This window comes from Girardinichthys multiradiatus, chromosome 22 (genome assembly GCF_021462225.1).
Source record: "Girardinichthys multiradiatus isolate DD_20200921_A chromosome 22, DD_fGirMul_XY1, whole genome shotgun sequence".
In the NCBI taxonomy this organism is placed as follows: domain Eukaryota; kingdom Metazoa; phylum Chordata; class Actinopteri; order Cyprinodontiformes; family Goodeidae; genus Girardinichthys; species Girardinichthys multiradiatus.
The window spans coordinates 33,167,165-33,190,983 of record NC_061814.1 but is presented as its reverse complement, the minus strand read 5'-3'; the positions used below and the strand labels follow the sequence as shown (position 1 = coordinate 33,190,983).

The window sequence follows — 23,819 nt, the reverse complement described above, 5'->3', positions numbered from 1 at the left end:
CCATCCCACAGGGAGCAGTGGGCAGTTGTGCAACACCCAGGGAGCATTTCAGGGCATAGAGCGCAGTTTGCGGGATTTGAACTGGATACCTGCAGCCTGGTTCGAACACAAGCATAGACCACCACTCCCCCACAGACTGTTTAGGGTTGTTTTCTGCTGAAAGATGAACCTCTAGCTCATTTTTAAATCTCTTCTAGGATTGTCCTGTATATAGCTCCATCCATCTCTTCAACTCTGACATCCTTTCCTTTTCATGCTAAAGAAAAGCATCCCCACAGCATGATGCTGCCCTCACCATGTCTACTGTGGGAATGGTCCGTTCAGGGTTATGTGTTTTCCTTTACACATAGGGTTTTGAATGTAGGCCACGGTTCAATTGTAGTCTCGTATGACCAGAGCACCTTCTTCCACATGTTTGCTGTGTCTTTAGAGCTTGTGGCAATCTTGAACAGGGATTTCTTAAGGCTTTCATTCAACAATAACTTTCTTCTTGCCACTTTTTCATAAAGTATACACTATACACAAAGATTCTCAGAGCCCTCTCAAAGAGCTCTAAACTTAGCCCAAAAATTCCTGCCAAGGAGTCTCAGCTTAAGAGTGATTCAGTGTGGTTGGCCCCGTTGCTAAGTGTGACGCTGTCTTCAAAGAGCTGTGATTGGTTGTTACAAAAGACAAATAAATAAAACAAATGCGCTCCTAGTAGACAGAAATTAACCAATCATTTAATTTAAACTGGATTAAGAAATGTGTAAATCATGATGATAAAACTTAGCAAAATTAAAGTAATTGTCACACAACATCAAAATATTTGAATGTAGCTTATTAACATGCTCATCATTATTTTGATTTGTTTATTATTAAGTTTACTCGCCATGCTGGCCATTTTCCTACTTCATCTGTTTGATATTAATGTAGACACTCACCTTTCAGCATTTTACTGTGATTACCTTCTTGTATGAAGAGCTTTGATTTGGTAAAACGACCGGGAACAAACGGAAAATAAAAGCTGGAGAAAACCAAACTGAACAGAGAAGCAGAACATTCTGTTGGCACAAGTGGTGGAGAGGAATTGAGGAGTGTTGAAAGCTAAATTTGTGTGAGCAAAGAGGCAGACTTGGGCGCGCATTGCAGAGCAATCAATGCATTGTTCCCTCTGTTTTACACAGAAACGCTGGTTCCTGCTGGTACCCCTCTCTAGTTTCTGACACAAGCCATCTTCTTCACAGACAAGTGGGTGTTGATGACTATTTAGGCAATGGCTACTGACATCTTGTACAACACAGCAAATACTTATTCACCTTAATTAACATCTTCCTTCTTCATATATAGTGCTTAGATCTGTGTACCTCATCTTGTCTAGAGTGTATATATATATTTTAAACTTTTTTCAATTTTTTCCAAATGTTTATTTTTGAAAGCTCTTTACAGTCTGTAAATAATATTTAAATTAATCTGTACTATGTTTTTTCACTCTTTATTCAGGGTTATTCATTATTGTTTCTAATTTTTTTTTTCCTCCCTAACATTACCTTACTAGAAGTGGACATTTAACCTGTCCTGCTGCTGAAACTATTAGGGGGATGATAAAGTTAATCTTACCTCTATATTAATAATTTTATGATTGTTACAGAGGTTTAGGAGCTTATTTACTTGATTATTTAGTGGGTGGTTCCCTGCACAATTGAGTTGGTAACGTTTTATTAATTCGCTGTTGTTCATTGAACAGAGAATATTTCTCCTTTCTATCGGTCTTTCCACCATCTTCCCTGCTCACTTCTTAGGCTCACTAAAAGTCATCCTCACTACTCTTAACATTTGTTCACTTTAGGGGCTCTCTTTAGGCCTAAAGTGCTTTGTTAATAACTTTTCTCCTACCGAGGTTCTAAGATTTTTATTAAAATGACTTCACTAGGAGCTACTTTTAGTGTTAGGATTCTTTGTTAATACAGGCCCAGATTTCTGAAATGCATTACTAATAAATGTTGTACCAACAGAGTCTGCCTCCTGAGCAGAAGATGTTTGCAGTGCCGCCAGAGTTACCATGGGCCTCTTGGCTGCTTTCGTGAATAATGCTCTCCTTATCCGGCCTGTCAGTTCGGGTGGACAGGTGTAGGGGACACAGCAAACATGTAGTTCTCAGGAGGACACCCATATCTTGATAGATTTTGCACAATCTATCCATTTGCAGATGATGGATTGAATAGTGCTAGGTGATATGCTCAAAACTTGCGACATTGTGAAACCCAACCCTGCTTTAAACATCTCCACATTTTTATACTTAACCTGGTCTGCAAGATGTTTGTTCATGGATGTTCTCTAACAAACCTCAGAGCCAGCTGTATTGTGTGTCATTTAATTGACATTAAATGACACACAGGTGGACTCTATTTACTTGACCTCTGAAGCGTGCATTTTATTTGGGGGGGTTTAAAAGTAAAAGGGTTTAAATACAAATGCATGCCACACTTGTAAGATTTTTATTTGCAAAAAGATAATGTATGCTTTTTCAACAAAATTTACTCTTACAAGCCAATGTGTATAATTCCCTAAGGCTCAAATGTTTTTAATCAGAACAAAAAACCAGTGGATTCAAATCATATTCTGATTCTAACAACTTTGCAATTTATATTGGACAATGAAAGATGGTTGGGACAGCCCAGGTGGGTGAGGTAATAAAGAAGGAAATTGTGTTTATCAATAAGTAAATAGCTGTAAATGAAGGAGCATTCTACCTACAGTGATAAGCGATTTGCGCTAAAATTACATGGAGATGAAAGATATCCGACAGAGACCCAAAGAGTGGCCCACAAAAAAGCTTGCAGAGCGTGTGTGGCGGATACTGCCTTTAAAACATTCCTAATCACGCAGCATGATGTTCAGACATGCAGTTGCATTCCTAAGTTCCTCTGAATCCTATCTTTGCAGCTGTCTGTTTCTGCGAATCTGACAGCTGAAAGGCCCTACAGAAAAATGCAACAGCATAATTTTCATCACACTAGCCTGTTTAGTCCTGCACGTTTCAGTTTACTTCAGAAACCCACAAGGTATTAACAATGATCCTCTTTCCCTTTACACAAAAAGGATAAATATTCAAGTCCAGGTGGACTATCACCTAGCAAACAGAAGGCACTTTAGAAAGGCTATTGTGTGATTACTTTATAACAGCAAACAGAAGGTTTGATTTATGACACATAAGTAGCCTCCCTGCAGGGACAACCATTATGCTAAGCTGGACTTTGACACATCAACAGTTGGTGTTCGGAGGGCTGTTTACCACAGTACAGGTAACTACCAGCCCCATAGAAGCATTTGCCCTCTAAGATCCATGTGTGAACGCCCCATTAAATAATGACTACATAATTGTGTTGGTTTATATCAGAGTGCATGTTGACTGCCTGGTATGTTTCGTCTGTAGTGTCAACATGAATCATTGCTTTGTTAACACGTGATAATGTGGTCGTTATACTTACTACAATGCATGCAGGTCACAGAGTCTTTTAAAGGGCTTAAACAGAACTTGGTCTGGGCCCCCTCTTCCTGTTAAGAACATCATAACCACTAACAGCGTTTCAATGCCGGTTTGATCGAACCTGGGAGAGGCGGCCAAGTTTAATTGGCTAGGCAATAAAAGAAATTACAGATATATTGGTTATTATTTGCTTAGATGCTTAGATTCATGAACAAACTAAGCTTAAAGATAAAGAAAGGATTAAACTTGTAGCATCAGACTGTAAGGTTGTTAACACAACAATCAAACAATGAAGATTATTCTATTAAACAATTTAAAATCTTTCAATTTATCTAAGCTGAAAATTGCATCTAATTTTCTTTCTCATTCTCATTAAACAAAGATAAAAATGTTAGCTCTATTGTCTGTGTTAAAACTGAAGCATTTATGGGAGGCTCTTTTCATTTAGTTGTCTTTTACAACAGCAACAACAAAATGTTATGTGTAAAATACTATTTTACAAATAAAGCTACTCATTTAAAGGACTGTTCAAGAGAAAATATAACAAGCTACATTTTTAGCAGCAAAGTCAGTTCCAACTACGAATAGACCCTCAAGGCATCTTTCTGCTTCACATTCCTGAGCACTGACAGATTCATTCATATATGGATCGAAGAACATTTTACAATTTTGAGTTTTGTGCCTTAAAAACAATGTTTTTCATAACAGATACAGTAAAAGCAAAAGTATTCACATCTCTTTAAGTTGTCAAGTTACAATCACAAACCGGAGCCTTATGGGATAGATCAACACAAACTAGCATATATATGTGAAGAGGAAGAAAAGGATTATTAAATAAACGTTTTAAATGCGTGTGGTGCTTTCACCTAACCAAAATCCAGTGCAACCTGTTGCCTTCAAACGTCAATTTAATCTCAGTATAGATGCAGCTGTTCTGTGCAGTCCTTGGAGGTTTGTTGGAGGACATTAGAGAGCAAACATGAAGACCAAGGAGCACAGCAGACAGATCAAGGACAAAGTTATGAAAAGGTAATGCAACTTCTGGCAGAAAATTTAAAGTGCACGTAACCCTGAACACACCATCCCCTCCATAACACATGTTGGTGGAACCATCATGCTCTGGGGTTTACCAGGGCAGGGAAGCTGGTTGAAAAACATGAATAGAAAACGTGCAAGAGGATCCAAAAGACTTGAGATGGTGATGGAGCTTCACCTTCCAGCAGGATAATGCTACCAAACACACTGTTTGTGGTACAATAGAATGGATCTCTTTAGTTGTGAAAAGCTGGTTCTACAAAGCACTGACTTGTGGGGGGCTAAATACAAATGCATGGCACAATTTTCAGATTTATATTTGTGAGAAGTTATAAAAATCATGCATATTGTTCCCTTCGGCTTTATAATTATTCATCACTTTTTGTTTTTGGTCTATCACACAATAACTATACAATAAAGTCACAAAGGTCTGCGGCAGTACCGCACAAAATGTGAAAAAGTTGAAGGGGTATGAATACTTTTGCAATGGAATGTACATAAAAAGAACAAGTAACTGCAAGTTTATTAATACACATTAATACAATTAATACAATAAAATAGTTTTGCTATTGTGTACATAAAAAAACAGGATTCCATTATTTAAAAAATTAATGTGATATATGCCGTGTCAGCTCGATTTAGTGTGGATTAACCTGAAGTTCCGTTTTCGCTGTATCGAAAGAGAAAACCCTGAGGAACGCCAAGAGTGACATATTTGCAACAGCCTTTAGACAACAAACATTTGTAGAAAGAAAAAAAAAAAAAAAAAAGAGGCTGAACCGAAACACAAGAAGGAGGAAGTCACCTTTGGCAGTTTAGTAACCAGCACGCTGGTTTCTCGTTCAACTGAGCACACAGAGTCCACTTCTTTTACAGCAACATGGCAAGAACTTCTGACGCAGACCTCAAACCTCCGTTCAGCCAGAACGGACTGAAATATGACGATCTGAGGAAAAACGGCTGTCACAACGGGAGGGAGGTATGTGTTTACGCTTCGCGGATTAAAGTTTGTTATGATAGGTAACTTGTTCTCTGCCTTGCGAGTCCGGTGCTTCTAGGTGCGGCACGGTGTTCATAGCACCTGATGGTGTGTGTGTGTGTGTGTGTGTGTGTGTGTGTGTGTGTGTGTGTTAGCTATCTGCAGTTTTCACTGGGCTTCTGACCTTAGATGAACCTTGTGACGTATGTACACTATAACGTGTTTATATAACCCCTCCTAATATATAAGTGCAAATTTTATTTTATATTAATAACAACTTATAATTAATTTATGATATATTGTCCGGATTCTATTCCACATATAGCCTAGATGTTTAAGAGCTAAAATATGCTACATATTCTAATATAGCCTATTCGCCTGTCTGTTGCATAGAAATCCAAGCTATTTATAGGTGATTTATGCTACATATTTTGGATATTAACTATGGCATTTATAGCTACATCTTCAAATCTGTTATAGTCTAGCTAGTTATGGCTAATATGGCTACATATTTGTGCTATAGCGTTGCTATAGCAATGCGTCAAATCAGTTTCTTTAAAATGTACAAAAACTGTAAAAACGAAAGGCTGCACCTTGAAATGGTTTCTCTTCTCCTGAACATTTTCTTTGCCTTCCATCAGTTTTTACAGAGGTTACAGTTATTCTGCGTCCACAAAAAGTGTACACAATGCCATTATCCATTTATTGCTTCATTTCAATTTACTTTAAGTTTATGTTACTGTATGTTATGTAATGTTCATATTCAGACTCTAGAGACACGTTGGACTAAAACATTTTATGGGGATAATGAAATATCTACAGCAAGTGAGCGTATAACTTGTACAACATGATGAAGGAAAGACAGACAGCTTTAATTATTTTGAAGTGTTGTATCTCAAAACAAACAAAGATCATGTACAACTTTGTTCAAAACAACAGCAGTTTACCATTTCTTAGCTGATCAATCACTGATATTTAATAGAAATTTTAATTTAGTTTTCATTTTTTTCAGTGTATTTGTAAAAAAAAAAAAAAAGATTTATACAACAGCTTGAATAAAAGCACTGTTGTGGAGACTTGGTAACACCAAGTCCCTTTGATGGAGTTCCTTTGGGGAGTTTTCCACAAAACTTGTTCACCAGGTCTTTGCTTTTCCGCTACAATAAGAACTGAACCTGAAGCCAAAAAAAGAGTTTCTGTTTCTAGACCTACTCATAGCTGGGCCAGTGGAATGATCTGCCTTCATCAGGAGTTTGAATCAAAATGTTGCAACCATGTCAAAAAATTCTTGAGTTTTTTTTTTTTTTCTGCTTTTAACCTGCTTAATTTAAGACAAAAGCAATGAAACAGACGTCAGCACAAATACGAGTTGAGATTAGTATGAGCTTACTATCTCTCTCATTGTTTAGTTTGAGATGAACTGTGAAGTAGATCAATGCACCACATAGACCTGCGTTCACAGCCACCGAAGGTCTTTTATATCAGATACTGTTAATAAATCCTGCTTAAAAAAGCTCTGCTTAAAAAGAGCTGGCTGCAGATGCCGATCAGATATTAATTCTGATTCACTTTTGATTAGTTGGTCTGGATTTTGAAGCATTCACACACACCTCATACTGTTTATAACAGTGTTTGATAAATGTTGATATGGTGGTATAAAGAAGCCTAAATGAAAGTCCCTCAGTGTTTGAAAACAGCATGATTACCCACCAGCACTTGTTCCTGGGTTACTACAGACCATTATGTTACATCACAGGTAATATATTCCTATTTACCTAGCAAAAAAGTGCTAAACTTTCTACCACTAACACCCTTGTATGAAATAATTTTTTTTGTCCCTCATTGCACAAACAAATCTGAAATCTGATAAACAGAGGTCATGGTGCTGTCAGACCAAGAAAATGAGTGAACACATTTTCAATTAAACCAGTTTGAGATAAAATTAACATTAACAATTGTTTAAAGTTAGCGCTGTCAGGATTGCCAAAACTCCAAGTTTCTGTTTTGTTATTATAAGAAGTGTCAGAAAGATATGGGGCTTAGAGCAGCAGCACTTATCTTGCACTTAAAAATGCTTTAATTTCCTCACTTCTGTGATCTTAAAGCCCACAAATCTTTATTATATATAATCACCAATAGTTTTGATTTGCATGTTTTAATTTTACTTACCTAATGTCAGCACTGGGCTAATTTAATTTGGGCTTGAACCGTATGACCAGCTTGGGTAAAAATACTACGTTTTCATAGGTGCCAAGATTATTAAAATGTATAACATGATCTAATTGCTCTTAGGTTCTCAACTGAGGTTTTGAGACACAGTTACCCTAAAATGACTGATGGGTTGCCCTCCTTCAGTTTCCACATTATGATGGTTCATATTCTGCATGTCTGGAAATATTTCCAAGGAGCTGATTTTGTATTTTGTAAACATGGGAAGAGTGTAGCAGCCTTTCTTCAGCCAGTTAATTGGCAGTGCACAACAACGGGTGGGGGAGGGGCAGTGCTCTGTCACTCTGAACACCACAAAACTGAAGAAAACTTGTGTGACAGAAAATGTTGGCTGTTTTGAAAACCTTTTGAAACCTTAGTATACGATGGTACCTGTAACCGGCCAACACTTCGATTCAAGTCTACAACCTGATTAAACCATCTGGTTAATTTTTGAAGAAACCTTTACTTAAGAATGATTGTTAAAGCTAAGGCAAGAGACTGCAAAGTGGCCCAATGAGACGGGCACAAGAACAACCTGAGGCTGTGTAAATTATATTATCCAGCCTTCATGTCTCTGAGTGAGGCCTTCTGCCTTGCATCGGCATTCCTTCAGATGGACAAGGTGTGTGTCGTCCACTGTCGTAAAAATAATCTGATTGTAGTTTGATGAGTAGATAATAAAGGTTAGTCATGGGAAAAGTTTCTGTGAACATTAGCCTTCAAGGTTTATAGCCTTTGTCAGCAATTTCAGGTCTTTCCTGAAATGTTATTACTTTCTCAGGCCCTGTGCAAATGTTTTGTGGCGTTTCTGCTGTTCATGTACACCACAAAGGTGTGCGTTTTTTGTTTTGTTTTTTTTGAAAATGGCACGATTTGAAAACAGGTTCGAGAGTTTTGAAAATGTCCTGGTCTCAGTTTTCGCATAAACAGGAAAAACGGCACTGGCACATTCACAATATTACTGCAATCAGTAGAAATGAATGTGCACGTGCACAGCATAACGGATGCTGACCAGTTTCAAACCTACAGAAGAAATGCATCAACAATAACGATGGCAGACTGCAGAATTCTGTGTTTGGTGCTGACTCTTTTGAATATAATGACGGTTCTCCAACAAAGTGCTCACTTTCTATCAGGTTTTTAAGCAGAGTGTCATTGTATGCATGTATGTATCACCTACTAGTGGTGTGGCAGAGAAATTACAGTTTTTAATGTTTTTGCTAGTGTGGTGTGCATGGAGATCGCAATTAAAATGCAGTCATGTAGATGTATTAATAGAAACCAAAATTGTTTTGTCGTTAGAGCCTAAAATGACTCATGTTCAAATGAACTAAATGATTCCCTGAGCTTTCTTTCACAAGAAATGCTAGGAGACATTCCTAACCTTTGGCACACAGAGATCCCTAATGCTGCCTCTTGCAAAATTAGTGTGATACTTATAGGTCTTAGTGTCTATTTCATCCAGGTAAATTTAAATGTTAACCGCAATTGTTTTTATATCAAACTGAACCACAGTTGTTTAAATGTTATTACATTCTGTTGTGTTCACATCTGCAATGTATGAGCTCTAATATAGGTCTCTCATTAAACAGAAAAATGGACCACAGACTGGCGTCGGTTCTAGGCAGCACAGCCATGACACATTTGAACAGCCGCCTATGTATGTGGCGGTCATGACGTACCTGGGTTTTGGGATTGTGACCCTGTTTGGTTACCTCAGAGACTTTCTCAGAGCGGTGGGCCTGGAGAAGTGCCATGTTGCACAGGAAAGAGAAGAACAGAAGGTAGGTACAACATAAAAAAAGCATGCAGTCAGCACACTCCAGGTTATTTTGTAGGATTACACACATACTACACACCCAAGCGTTCAGACAGCATCAATACATTTTGTTTCCCCCAATTATTTTCATTTTTCCTTAAGCAGTGCCTTTTCTGTCTTCCCTTGTGTTTCTCTGCACTTCTGTATGACGTTGCCATGGGTGAAATGGAACACCAAAGAGAATGTGTTGAAGATCTAATTAAATCTCAGAGGATTCAAGCTCTTTGTTACTTTGCTTCAGATTTGATAATATGTCTCTTCAGTGAATGTTAAACTAGAAAATATTTTGTCTTCACCATGTTTTTATTTTTTGGGTAGGCAGACACAATAAATATGCTCTTGATAGAGTAGTGAGCCATTTTTTTCAATGGGCTCAGGAAAAGCTTGTGATAACATAAAAGCAATGCATATTGTCAAATAATCTTGATAAAAAAGCTTAGCTTTGTCAGTGGATTAATAACAGAAAATAAAAAGGTTCCCAATATCTTACAGCTTAATATTACAGCTTCAAATTTGCTTTGATAAAAACTAGGTTCTCACCTATTGTGAAATTATGAAGGACATATTTTTTTTTTCATTGCCAGGATTTCACTCCCCTTTACCAAGATTTTGAAAATTTTTACACTCGAAACCTGTACATGCGAGTACGGGACAACTGGAACCGTCCCATATGCAGTCTCCCAGGACCCGTCTTTGACTTGATGGAAAGGGTGTCTGATGACTACAACTGGACATTCAGGTACTTTAACCCAACCATCTCTATGTCCCCCCTCACACCACACTAAGCCTGCACCAAGCCATTAAAGATCAGCCGGAACATGGATGGTCTCTTCTGGGCCTTGGAAACAATTTCAAGGCCTAACAAAATATTTTTCTCCAGTATATCTTTAGGTTAACACTGATGTTACTGGACTGATTCAATGTTTCCTAAAGGAAAGAAGGGCTTAGTTTTAGGAAAGAGAAAATTTGCGAGAGACACAAATTCAGTTCAAAAGTAAATCCCAGTTTGCATATAAAATGCTGATTAAGTATGAGACAATCTCTGCAGAGACATACACACCAAAGCCGGATCTCTTAGGCAATAGGTGAACAATATGTTCCTGTATACAACGTTCTTTAAACGGGTTTGGTTTGTTTACGGATTTGATGTTATTCATGGCCGGATTACTTCAGAGCGTGGGAGTATCTCAAAACCAGCAAGACTTGCTGGGGCGGGGGTCTACCATTCATCTGCTAGACCTAACCTAAAGGATATACTTATTTTCTGCTACCAGCTGTATGGGGTAAGAACGCTGTCAAAAACAATGTGTATGTAAAGACGGAAATGTGTGCATATTAGTCAATAGTTGTGCATAAGTAAAATCCAAAAGAGGTATATTTTCTCTATAAGAATACAAAATAAAATGTTACAGCTTCAAGAAATTACAAACACAAAGTTCAAGTTTACAGTTGTGGTTTATTCTTTATGAATACAAAATGCTATAAAAGTTTGTGAATACAATTTCTTTTCTTTGAGAATACGAATTTACATCAGCGGCTTGGCATCACGTGATCTCAGGCTGGTTAGTGGAGCACAGAGTTAGTCGATTCGCGTTGCGCATGCGCTGTCACACTCCTCATCGCCAGTAAGAGTAAGAGTATTATAAATAAAGCATTGTTCTTATTTTCATGAAATACAAAACTAAAATCTTGACACTAGTGCTGCTTCTTCTGCTGGCAGTATGCCACAAATTCAGAGGTCCATACTGCCACCTACTATACATCATTGTATAACTATACCCACTATGTTCTATGTTTTAGTTTTGTATTTCATAAAAATAAAAAAAATGCTTTATTTATAATACTCTTGATTTCCCCCCTATCTCCTCTCTGTTCCTAATATTCCTTTTAGACTGAATTATCTCCCATTGCCTTTTTCCGTCATCCAATCCCAGCACTACGTTTATTGGCGATGAGGAGTGTGACAGCACATGCGCAACACAAATCGACTAACTCTGTGCTCCACTAATCAGCCTGAGATCACGTGACACCAAGTCGCTGATGTAAATTCGTATTCTCATAGAAAATAAATCGTATTCACAAACTGTTATAGCATATTGTATTCATAAAGAATAAACCACAACTGTAAACTTGAACTTTGTGTTTGTAATTTCTTGAAGCTGTAACATTTTATTTTGTATTCTTATAGAGAAAATATACCTCTTTTGTATTTTACTTATGCACAACTATTGACTAATATGCACACATTTCTATCTTTACATACACATTGTTTTGACAGCGTTCTTACCCCATACAGCTGTCACAAAGTACATTTAGAAGGCTTGCACAACTTGTGTTTTATATATTTTTGGTTACACATAGCCGACATCATGTCGGGTGTAATCCCCAAGCTTGTCAGTGTATAGACCTCAGGTTAAGTATGCACAAATGTCTCTACAGCTTACATCAAACCAGTATGTTTCTGAACTATTATTTACCTCCTAAAGTGCCTTATATGTATAATCTTTTTGGCATGCTCTAAATACTCCAGCAAATATACCATATGCAGGTAGGTTTTTGAGTTTCTGGACCTTAATTGATATTCCTCTGCACTTCGCAGCAGGGTCAGGGAAGATATTGCAAAAAAGAAAATGAGCAAAGCCACAGGGAAGGAAAGTGATATTATGAATCTGTGAAGAGGTAAGCATGGATTACATGTTTAAAGAGGTTTAATGTGACTGTAAGAAGCAGATATGGGGAACCCTGCTCGACTTTGTGGAGAATTGTGGTAAATTGGTAAAATAGCATGCAGCTGAGTGGAAAAAGTAGGTCGGCTGATAAACTGCATCGGTGCTTTGAAAGAAGAACTTCAACTGCTTTTTAAAGATATTTTTCCGGCACTAGTGGCCTTTATTTTTGACCGTAGGTAGACAGGAAAGGGGGTAGAGAGAGGGGGAGACATTCGGTAAATGTTACCGGGTCCGGGACTTGAACCCGGGACAGCTGCTTCGAGGACTGTAGCCTCTGTACATGGTTGCGTGCTTAACCCCTACACCGTCAGCGCCGCACCCACGTTAACTGCTTTTTAACTGGACAGGTAAACTTGGGTCAGGTTTATTTCTGCTCGCATTATTGAAGGAAATTTTACATTCAGATGTTTTTATTTTTAATTTTATTCACTGTAATCACATGCATAAGAGATCAGATCTTATCTATGTCTTTGTTCTGCTAAATATATACATAATAACATAGGAATAAGTACGTTTGCTGCCGTTTAGTTTAATCTAGCATTGTTTGGATTTCTTACTAGTGATTAACAAATGTTTGATTATTGTATATTTTATAAGGAAGTTAATTTTCTGTGTGTCTGTGTGTGTGTGCTGGATGAACAATGACACAATAGCTGAGTCCAACATAAATCTTCACAGGTTTACAGGGACGGCAATACATAATGTCATCAACATGGGCTCATACAACTACCTCGGTTTCGCAGAGAACAACGCAGATTTCCTGAAAACTGTGGCAGATAAGGTGCAACGGTACGGAGCTGGGGTTTGCAGCACAAGGCAGGAAATTGGTAAGTTTGCGGTCAGCGTTTAACAGGTCAAAGAAAATGTTTGTCACTTATCGCTTTGAGTTCAGTTTAACAAAGCTGTTTATTTGAATTGAAGCAATGTCCACTGTATAAATCATGGCAGGAAAGGTGTTTGTTATTGTATGATGGCAGAAATTTCTTTTGTGTGTTTTCTGTTATTTGTTTTATGTTTATCTGAAACAGCAAAGAATTATTAATACAGAAATTGTAAAATGTGAACACCCCATTCTAGAGACAATGCCAGAAGTTTTTCACCTGGGTGAAGAAGGACCTGACTGTTGCTCAGGGGTCTTTTATTAAGTCTCAAGTCAGTACAGCTGTTTGCCAGGAGATTTTTAGAGCACTTCATGCTGCTGCTCAGTCCCTTTTTCAGATGAAAGTAAATTTTTCAATTCATTTGGGACTCAAGGCCCCAGTCTTGAGGAAGAGTAGAAAGGCAAAGAATCCAAGTTGCTCAGGTACTTGATCTTCAGTAGAGCTGCACAACATATTGAATCACAACTGCACTGTAATGTCCATGTATGCAATATTTCAGTCTCAAAGGGCTGCTTGGATGCTTTGGTAGGACAATATATATTCAAGTGACATGCATGGAAATCCTACATGTTAATAATACATTTAGCTTGTTCGATACACTTTCACTGTCCTCACTGGCCAACACTAGATGTATATTTTTAGTGGCTGAGATGCTAAACCTAACAAAGAGTGGTGGGGACATTGTGATAAAGGCAAAGAAAGAAAGGTTCAAATAAAATGGGGGTTATTCATAATCAATATTACTATTCCTAAATTCAGTATCCAAAATAGTATCGCGGAACCTGTTTTCCTGACATCGTGCAGCTCTAAGGTCCGGTCAATGAGGTGTTCTAGGAAAAAGACAACAGGAGTAAAAGCAGCTGTCTTACATGACAGGTCCGGCAGGACACAACTGATCTATCAGAGGCCACCGGGTGCAGGTACGGCCCCACATAGCTAGGTGGGAACCACGGAGTCTGCCAAAAAGGACGAGCATAGACCAATAACAGCACTACTACCCAGGATCTGTAACAATGCTTGGCTTAACAACCATAGTATGACATGTGCTTGATTGGATAGCAAACTTTCCTTACCTAAGGCAAGAAGATTTTGACACACCAGATCCAACCATGCAGACAGTAAGAACGCTGGTAAAGCCACCTGGGCTCATCAGAACCACAGGCTAATCACTTCCATGTCAAGCTGCATTGATGCAGTAATTCATGCAAAAGGAGGCCCAACCAAGTATAGAGGGACATACGGTACAGTAAATAGAGATACTTTGGAGTAGGATGATATTTCTGTATTGAAATTCAATGATTCTAGGAAATTAACTTTTTGATGATATTCTAGCCTCTCGCCTGTAGACTGCCTGCGATAGGCACCAATTCCCCGTAACCCACTATGAAATAAGCAGTATAGCAGATGAATGAATGAATGAGTGAATGAATGAATGAATGAATGAATGATATTCTGATTTACTGAGAAACACCTGTATATTCCCCCTAAATTATACCATCAGTATGTTTATCTGTCAGAAACTGTAATGAATTATTCAGCTTTTCTTCAATTATGTGCAGCGATAATCAGCAGAGATACATTTTGGTCCACAGAGCACAGGAAGTCATGTTATTGTGGATGAGCTGTCATAATTAAAAACCTCCAGGATTTTTAACAGGATGCAAGTGGAATATATATGGATGTTTTATAATAATAAGGATCAGAAAGTGGGATCTAATGAATTTTGAATGGTTTCTTATCTTTTGATCTTGGGCCCATCTTCTGATCAGATGCAAGTGGCAGCAAGAAGCTCATTTCAGGCATAGCAATCTTGCAGATTGGAACTCTAATGACTAGCAATCAGCTGTGTGTTTCTGTCAAAACATTTGATGGTTGAACATCATGGAGCTCATAGGTGAATTTTCTTCAGAAAAGCACCTTTTCCTCTCTCGTTATTGATGTTTTTGGAGTATGAAACCCCTGCTGCCAGTTCGTTGTGTATCTACTGAGAGGGGGCTTACAAAGGGAGTGGGCATAACCACTGGGAGTAAGAGTCTGTGCATGTGGGAGTGTGTGCTGTGATATCAGCAGTTTGACACAAAAAAAAAACAAGGAAGGTTTGTCAGTGTACCACTCCCTTACCCCCCACCCCCAAACCATCCATTATTCATTTCTTTGATTTATTTATATGTTTATTTCGCTTTCCAAATTGGACTGTTTTAGTCAGGGTTTCTAATGTGCATTTCAGCTGTCTTGGTGAGTGGGTTATGGAAAAACAAGCATTTTTCTCATGAGACCATATACAAAATAAATATTTAAAGACCCTGGCGTCCATTTAGGAGCTGTCATGTTGCCATCACAGGCAGAGCAATTAGTAATGGAAAGAAAATCCTAGATCTCTGAGAAGTTAGTTGCACACAATTTATTTAAAAAACAAACTTAAAAAAAATACAGCTTTTAAAAATCCAATTTCCATTTAATATTTAGGTCCAACATGTTTTTTTTAAATTATTATCTCCTGTCTTGCTGCACTTCAGCTTAACATCTTGGTCAACCCTTAATTATCGGAACAAAATGTGATTATGAGTCAAGTGAACTTTAATTAAACACAATTGTTGTCCCCAGCTGCCGAAACTTATACATAGACAAATTGGAAAAGTGTGCATAAGGAGTGAACATGGAGTATCTCTGAAGTGTAAAGTTAAGCACAAAGTGCAATAAAAGCATGCTCTTTAAACAAAGGCAAACCAAACATTCATGGACTGACATTATTGGGTTGGTCCTTCTTTTTCTGCAATCATTAGCGTACTGCTTGTCAAATAATCTCAAGCATTTAAATTAATCACTTACTACCGATTAGTGAGATATAAGGTTATAAGCACAGACATGTTGGGACCACTGGTAAAGATGTGAAGAAAGCCTTAAAATAAATAAATATTTTAGTAAAGTAGCATAATCTCAGTGTAAAATTTGAAAGATTCAGCTTTCATTTTTAGGCACATTTACAGTTTCACATTTGAATCAAATCATATGGTAATATCAATGTGTAGAGTATCACAATTGCAAAGGGCTGCATGCTAATAATATATTTGGCCTGTTTGATAGACTTGCGCCAGATTCCTTAATTTGATGTATCTTTTTAGAGGCTGAGATGCTAAAGTGTACAGAGTGCTGGGGACACAGTGAAGAAGGAACAGACAGGAATCAGAAAAATATTCATTCATCTTAATCCATATTGCAATATTCAGCAATAGCACCGCTATAAATGTTTTTCTAAAATCATGCGGCCTTGGATACATTTATTCAACACATAAAAAAACCCGTCTTAAGAAAAAGTTGTTTTTAACTAAATGCTGGCAGCACACCTATCAGTATGCATTTAAATATACATTCAACTTAAGCATTTTTCTTTTATCCTTTTTTAAGTTGAAACATTCCAAAATAAATTAGATTTGAAAAAGCACCTCATGCCCACTGTTAAGTACGGTAAAGGATCTATGATGCTGTGGGCCAGTTTTTCTTGCAGAAGCCATGGGAACCCTGGTAGAATGCATAGAATCATGAGATCTTTGAAAAAGCAGAACATTTTCAATAATAATCAGATGACTTCTGATAGAAAAATGAAAATAGGTCATCTTTGTACCCTTCACCAGTAACATGATCCAGAACATTTGACCAAAACAATCAATCTTGGTGAGTAATGTATTAAGAGCAGGGCCACCAGTTATTTCTTTAGGATTGTTTCCCCATCGAATACATTTAGTCAATTGGTAAAGATTGTTTTTTTTTTTGTTTGAAGTTATATTACTGCAATTAAAGATGCATTTCTTTTCTGTTCTTCTTTACAATGGGTGCTAACAAATATGTCCAGCACTGTATTTGTGAAATGTTTGAAAAGTATAGCAATGTAACTGAGCAGTATTATGTTGGTCTGTTCAAGGTTAAATATGGAAATGATTAGTCATTTTTATGCCATCAAATTCTTTAGAAAAAGCTTGAGTCCCATGTTATCAATAAACACAGGAACTATTTCCGTCTTTAGCTTCATTTGTTTTAATGTTTTCAATAAATATGATGATGACCTTGGTGTCTCAAGCAGAAACTTGAAGAAAGTGAAGTTGTTATCTAATTTCATCTTACCAAACTGAGCAGGGTGAGCTAAATCTATCACTCTCCTTTACCTGAAGAGTATCTAGTATCTGAAGGATTCTGAAGGTTAAAATATCAATAAGAAGGCAGGGCACACATATAGAGCTACTGCCAAGGGAAATGTTCTTTAAAGAAAGCCAATGCTAGTGCAGTCTGATTAAAAAAGCTGTATGTGCCAGCAGGGCCTGTGTGCTTGAGTGATCGAGGAAATGTAAGAATTGATCTACCTTGGCGCGTGACCTGATGGAAAGCACCGAATGAGAATCGCCATAAAGGCAGAGCTGGTTCACTTCATTACAATTTTATGCCCATCACTCAGATTTCCATTTTCCTGGCCTGCCTGAAACATTTGTCTGCTTGAGCATTTAATACCTGCCCTGTGTGGTAATGACTGGTATTGACTTTGGCCATAATGATTAGCATGCAATGTATATGTAATGAAGGCACTGTACTTATATGGAAGTTCATGTCAGGAAATTCACGTTATTACTATTAATTAGCTTCTTAAGTCCCTCTTCAGAAAGTCAGCTGTGTTACTACTGTCATTTTCAACACAGTTCTGACCCACATACAGAAAACACTCAGAAGTTTTAACGTGTTTTTATTGTCAGCAAAGTAATCAGGGACGAGAACTGGAAACACCAACTGTACGGGAAGAAAGGAGAAGGGACTGGCGAATAAACGGACAATATATAGCAATTGATTAAAGAGATCTGAGAAATGCCTTACTAAATTGCTGTTGCTTGAGCCACCAGGGGTAGAGAGATTCAGAGTCTTAGCTTGCGAAGTGAGGTTGCTCAGTTGTCTTCTCAGCTGCTGGTTTGGTGCAAACCAGATGAAGCACAGGTGTCGATGCTTGCGATGGAGGGTGGAACAGGGTACGCTTATGCCTTGGTCCAGGAGTTGAAGGAAGCGGGAAGTTGCCAGGTTGGTCCGTGTCCAAAAAGTACAAATGGTTGGGAGAGAAATCCACAAGAAGGTAGATCCAATACTCAGTAGATGATTATCCAGATTGCTAGGAGAACCTCTGGAACGAAGTTGGGTCTCAGCAAGGTAAACAAAGCCTCAGGTAAAAACCTGCAAGGGAGCAAATACAAAAGTTACTAGAAGCACATGAACAAAGCAAAAACCAGTAGAGGCTGAGCTTGTTACCACTAAGGCAAACACTCTGGCGTCGAAGTGCTGGCAGCCTCCCGCTTAAGTACTCCTCCACTGCAATCAGCAGATAGGTGGCACCTGTCATCCAACGCACCTGAGAACCTCCAGCACCAACTGAGAAACACTGAAGCCATGAATACAAGTACACCATATATACACACACCAGCACATACACACAGACACCGACTCTGACAACTACTTGTTATTGCAGATTTAACAACACATGCTGAGTGTATTAGAATGGATTTTATACTTAGCAAATACCGTATATATCATACATGCAAAACATACAGTGCTTTGCAAAATTATTCATACTCCTTGGACTTATTCATGTTTTGCCATATTACAACTACAATTTTCAATGTATTTTACTGGGATTTTATACAACACAAAGGCATTCATTATTGTGAAGTGGCAAGAAAAGGATACAGCTCTTCTGTTTTTTTTTAGACTTGTTCTGGTGGAAAGTGAACCTCTACCACAGTTTCAGGTCTTCTGCCACCTCTAGCAGACTCTCTTCCAGGATTGCCCTGTATTTTAGCTCCATCCATCTTCCTATCGAGTTTTTTACTACACATAGCATGTTGCATGTAGGCCGAAGGTCCAATTCTGGTCTCATCTGGCCAGAGATTCTTCTTCCACATGTTTACTGTTATGTCTACATGGCTTGGGGCAAACTGCAGATGGGACATCTTCTAACTTTCTTTGAAGAATTACTTTCTTTTTTCCGGTCTTTCATAAGATCAGATTTATGGCGTCCACAACTAACAGTTGTCTTGTCAACAGATTTTCCCAACTGAGCTGAGAACCTCTGCAGCTCCTTCAGAGTTACCATAGGCATCTTGGCTGCTTCTCTTGTCAGTGTAGATGGCTGGCCATGTATGGTAGCTTTGCAGGTGTATCATACTTATGCCATTGTCTATTTAAAAGTTCTTTAAAGCTGGGGATATAGTTTTGCAACTGAGATTAAATTATACACAGATGCACTCTATTTACTGTCTAGATAACCGGTGGAGGCAGTTAGTTGCACTGGATTTTAATTATGGGTATCAGAGTAAAGGGGACTGAATACATGTGCAACCCATAATTTTCAGATTTTTATTTTACACACCTAAAACAAAACATAATTTTCCTTCTACTGCACAGTTATGCACTACTTTGTGTTGGTCTGTCACATGAAGTCCAATTAAAATACGTTAAGGTTTGTGTTTCTAATTTGACAATATATGCAAGGGGTGGGAATACTTTTGCAAGACACTGTTGCATAATAAATTTCTACTTTATAAAAACCTTTTAGCCCTTTATGTCAACACTGTGAATATAATTGTCCTACTTAGCAGATGGCCACACTGGCAGATACCTAAAAATGTCTTCTTTGTGCTTTGTGCAAAATGAAAGAAACACCATGTCCGATGGCACTGGTCCCCACTTGCCATATTGGTTTATCAACTGTTTCAGCCTCATATTGTCCAACAGAATCATTTTGGACCTTGTGGACCGACTGATATTACCTTGGATGAAAAAATCAGGGGAACTAAATTTCAAGTTTGTCACATCATGAATCTATAGGAATTGGATTGAATCTCAAGAGAGTGAGAGCTGATCCAAAGGTTTGTATTCGGGTCTTTTGCTATTTATGAGACATTATTGTTAATCAAAATGTTATATTGGAGGACTAGACAAAGATCATCAAGAACCTCAAGGAATGAAACACTCTCTGATAATACCAACATGCACAGAGAGGGCTGAACAAATGAACTGCAGAAATATTTTCTGAGATGCAGCCTTTATGCACAGTGAAAGGCTGAAGGTTTTTGTGATTTCCACCTCGCAGGTAACCTGAACATGCACCAGGAGCTGGAACAACTAGTGGCCCATTTCCTTGGAGTTGAGTCCTCCATGATATTTGGGATGGGTTTTGCAACCAACTCAATGAACATCCCAGCACTTGTAGGGAAGGTATGTGATTCTGCACTTTTCCAATCAGCGAATGAATGAAATCCTGTTGCATAAGGGTGAAAATTTCAAAGCACATTAGATATTAATCTAATTAGCCAAGCTTTTGTTCCTTTCTTGCATATGCTCTTAATTAATACAAAATAAATCAGCCAAAAAATATTCTTGACCACCTCAGTTAATTAAAATTAGAATTCAACCTAACATTAGCCAGAATAAGAAGGTTCTGGACATACAGGTCCTTCTCAAAATATTAGCATATTGTGATAAAGTTCATTATTTTCCATAATGTAATGATGAAAATTTAACATTCATATATTTTAGATTCATTGCACAATAACTGAAATATTTCAGGTCTTTTATTGTCTTAATACGGATGATTTTGGCATACAGCTCATGAAAACCCAAAATTCCTATCTCACAAAATTAGCATATCATTAAAAGGGTCTCTAAACGAGCTATGAACCTAATCATCTGAATCAACGAGTTAACTCTAAACACCTGCAAAAGATTCCTGAGGCCTTTAAAACTCCCAGCCTGGTTCATCACTCAAAACCCCAATCATGGGTAAGACTGCCGACCTAACTGCTGTCCAGAAGGCCACTATTGACACCCTCAAGCAAGAGGGTAAGACACAGAAAGAAATTTCTGAACGAATAGGCTGTTCCCAGAGTGCTGTATCAAGGCACCTCAGTGGGAAGTCTGTGGGAAGGAAAAAGTGTGGCAGAAAACGCTGCACAACGAGAAGAGGTGACCGGACCCTGAGGAAGATTGTGGAGAAGGGCCGATTCCAGACCTTGGGGGACCTGCGGAAGCAGTGGACTCAGTCTGAAGTAGAAACATCCATGGAAGCAGTCATTTCTGCAAAAGGATTCCCGACCAAGTATTGAGTGCATAACTGTACATGATTATTTGAAGGTTGACGTTTTTTGTATTAAAAACACTTTTCTTTTATTGGTCGGATGAAATATGCTAATTTTGTGAGATAGGAATTTTGGGTTTTCATGAGCTGTATGCCAAAATCATCCGTATTAAGACAATAAAAGACCTGAAATATTTCAGTTAGTGTGCAATGAATCTAAAATATATGAATGTTAAATTTTCATCATGACATTATGGAAAATAATGAACTTTATCACAATATGCTAATATTTTGAGAAGGACCTGTATATGTCTGCTTTCAAGTACTTAAGCAAGGACAGGTTTTGTTATGAGAACTACTTAAGGGTCTTACTACCCATAATCTGGCCTCTTGGCACACCCGCCTCCTTCAAGTAGAGCTGGCAGAAACTAGCGGCAACATGAAGTAAGACTATCTGCAATTTGACTGGACAGGAGGAAAAGGAGGGTTGACGGTTTAAGTGATGAGAGCAAGCTCATTTTATGCAGCTCAAGAGGTGCAGCAGCCCCTTTAGGCTGCAACTCTGACACTAACCCTGTGATGTCTGAGGGTCAACCCTCACTGCCAGCTCAGTCCTACAGGGACAGGGTGAGCCCAGACAGGCCTCTCTGTTCAGACAGGGTAACATTAGAATGTGAGATGTTGGTGGACCAGCTTGACCCCGGGCCATACTGAGCGTATCCGTCACTGAGTCGGTGTCAACACAAACCCCCCTTACAAGATTATTCAGATTAATGCAGTCAAATCCTCAGAGCTTCAGTGTTATATATGCAAATGCCCTTGAGAGAAATTCATTGAATAACTGAATTAATTTGCAAGCTGATTTTTACAGAATATGAAGCATCATACCGTCTATGTAGAAATTATAACAGATCAGTTGGTAAAAAATTTATTAGACTTCAATAAAGGTGGGGGGCATGTGTAGACGATTTCTATCCATTCTGTGCAGGGGGAACCTGGAAATAAAAGATTGTGATTTAGACATAAATGGGGAAAGGAGATGAGGAATGAGTTGACGAGTAATTAGCCATGTGAATCGTTTTTGCATAACAGGATTGCTTTTTATGTTACACACATAAAAACCAAGAACTCTCTTAAAGAGCAGATGCATTAGGTCGTTGACATGGTTGAAGTTTTCACCCTTAAATATTCGGTGTTTAACTGTTAGCGATCCAGTTGATTTATCTGCTGAAAACAAATGAACAACTCTTCATATGCTGATGCAAAAGTTTTCTTTCTTGTCGATGATCAACAATTAGAATCCGGTTCACCCTGCAACCTTGTTAGAAACTTGATTCCAAGCTCCACATTGTAAAAATTTAACCGCAACTGAAAAGTCTTTTAAGTTTTAGCTTTTTGCTGATTTCCAGGGTTGTTTGATAGTAAGCGATGAGCTCAATCACACATCTCTAATCTTGGGGGCCAGACTGTCAGGAGCTACTATTCGGGTGTTCAAACACAACAGTAAGTTTATCTACAGTCTCTTTTCACATATTGCACAATTCATTACAGGTGAGATCCCAACTGCAATTTCCGACTCATTCCTTGTGTGTTTATCAGTGAGAGCAACTTACTTTGACTTTAACCGTGTTCATGTTGTCAGAGTAAAGCTTGAGCTTCAGCTTGCAGCCGCTACTAGCTGCACCTATCTTAGTTATTTTCTGCTTTCCTCTATATATTTGCAGATTTGCAGATTTAGAGAATGATATTGTATTTTCACTGTACAGAAGTATGTTTGGAGTTATAAACAGATTTTAACAACCAGCAGCAAAAAGGATCCCAAAAAAAACACTAGTTGTATAAAGTGAGCTCCAAAAGTGTTAATACCCCTTGAACCTTTCCATCAAGAGAGAAGTTAAAACCACAAACGGTACTATATATTATTGATTTTATTGTTAATATGTGATATATCAACACAAAATAGTGCATTTTTGTGAAAAGGAATCAAAAGAGATACATGGGTTTCATACTTTTAACGACTAAAAATCTAAAAAGTTTGATGTAAACTCGTATTCAGCCCCTGCTGAGTTGCAGAACCCCAGTTTGGCTTCAATTACACCTGTGTGGTATGTCTTTACCAGCTTTGCACATCTAGAAACTGAGATTTATGCCCCTTCTTTCTCAAAATGTAGCTCAAGCTCAGCTAATGTGGGCAGAGAGCGTCTGTGAACATCACTTTTTCAGGACTGGCCACAAGTCTGTACTTTGACTGGGCCATTCTAATACATGAATATGGTTTGTTTTAAAACTGTATGGTTATGGACGTTTTTGTGCTATAAGGTGAAACATCTCTATCTCTGCTAAATTAAAGCATCCCCACAGCATGATGCTGCCATCTATCTGTTTCACAGTAGGGACGATATTTTTTAAGGTAATTTGCAGAATTAGTTCTCTGCAGGACCTAGTGTTTTGCATGGCCTGGACAGCCTGCAGTTTGCCCACAGGAAGAATCGCTGCACAGAGGATGCTGTCCCGTTAGCACTTCACCAGGCCCTGACTCATCTGCAGCGCCCTAACACCCATGTTAGGATGCTATTTTTGGACTTCAGCTCA

The 23,819-nt window shown here is 38.2% G+C and overlaps 1 protein-coding gene across 2 annotated transcripts in view; it reads left to right on the top strand.

The window, feature by feature from the left end:
- Positions 1-5,211: 5,211 nt before the first annotated feature.
- sptlc3 (serine palmitoyltransferase, long chain base subunit 3) overlaps positions 5,212-23,819 on the top strand; it is a 31,854-nt gene continuing 13,246 nt past the window's right edge. Inside the window, exons 1-6 of one of the 2 annotated variants that reach the window (XM_047350640.1) lie at positions 5,212-5,483; positions 9,287-9,478; positions 10,098-10,252; positions 12,921-13,069; positions 20,244-20,368; positions 22,637-22,730. In XM_047350640.1, the coding sequence (XP_047206596.1) occupies positions 5,385-5,483; positions 9,287-9,478; positions 10,098-10,252; positions 12,921-13,069; positions 20,244-20,368; positions 22,637-22,730 (814 nt within the window). In that variant the 5' untranslated portion in view covers positions 5,212-5,384. Of the gene's footprint in view, positions 5,484-5,569; positions 5,687-9,286; positions 9,479-10,097; positions 10,253-12,920; positions 13,070-20,243; positions 20,369-22,636; positions 22,731-23,819 lie in introns of those variants that run through there. The other variant, XM_047350641.1, reaches the window with a different exon arrangement.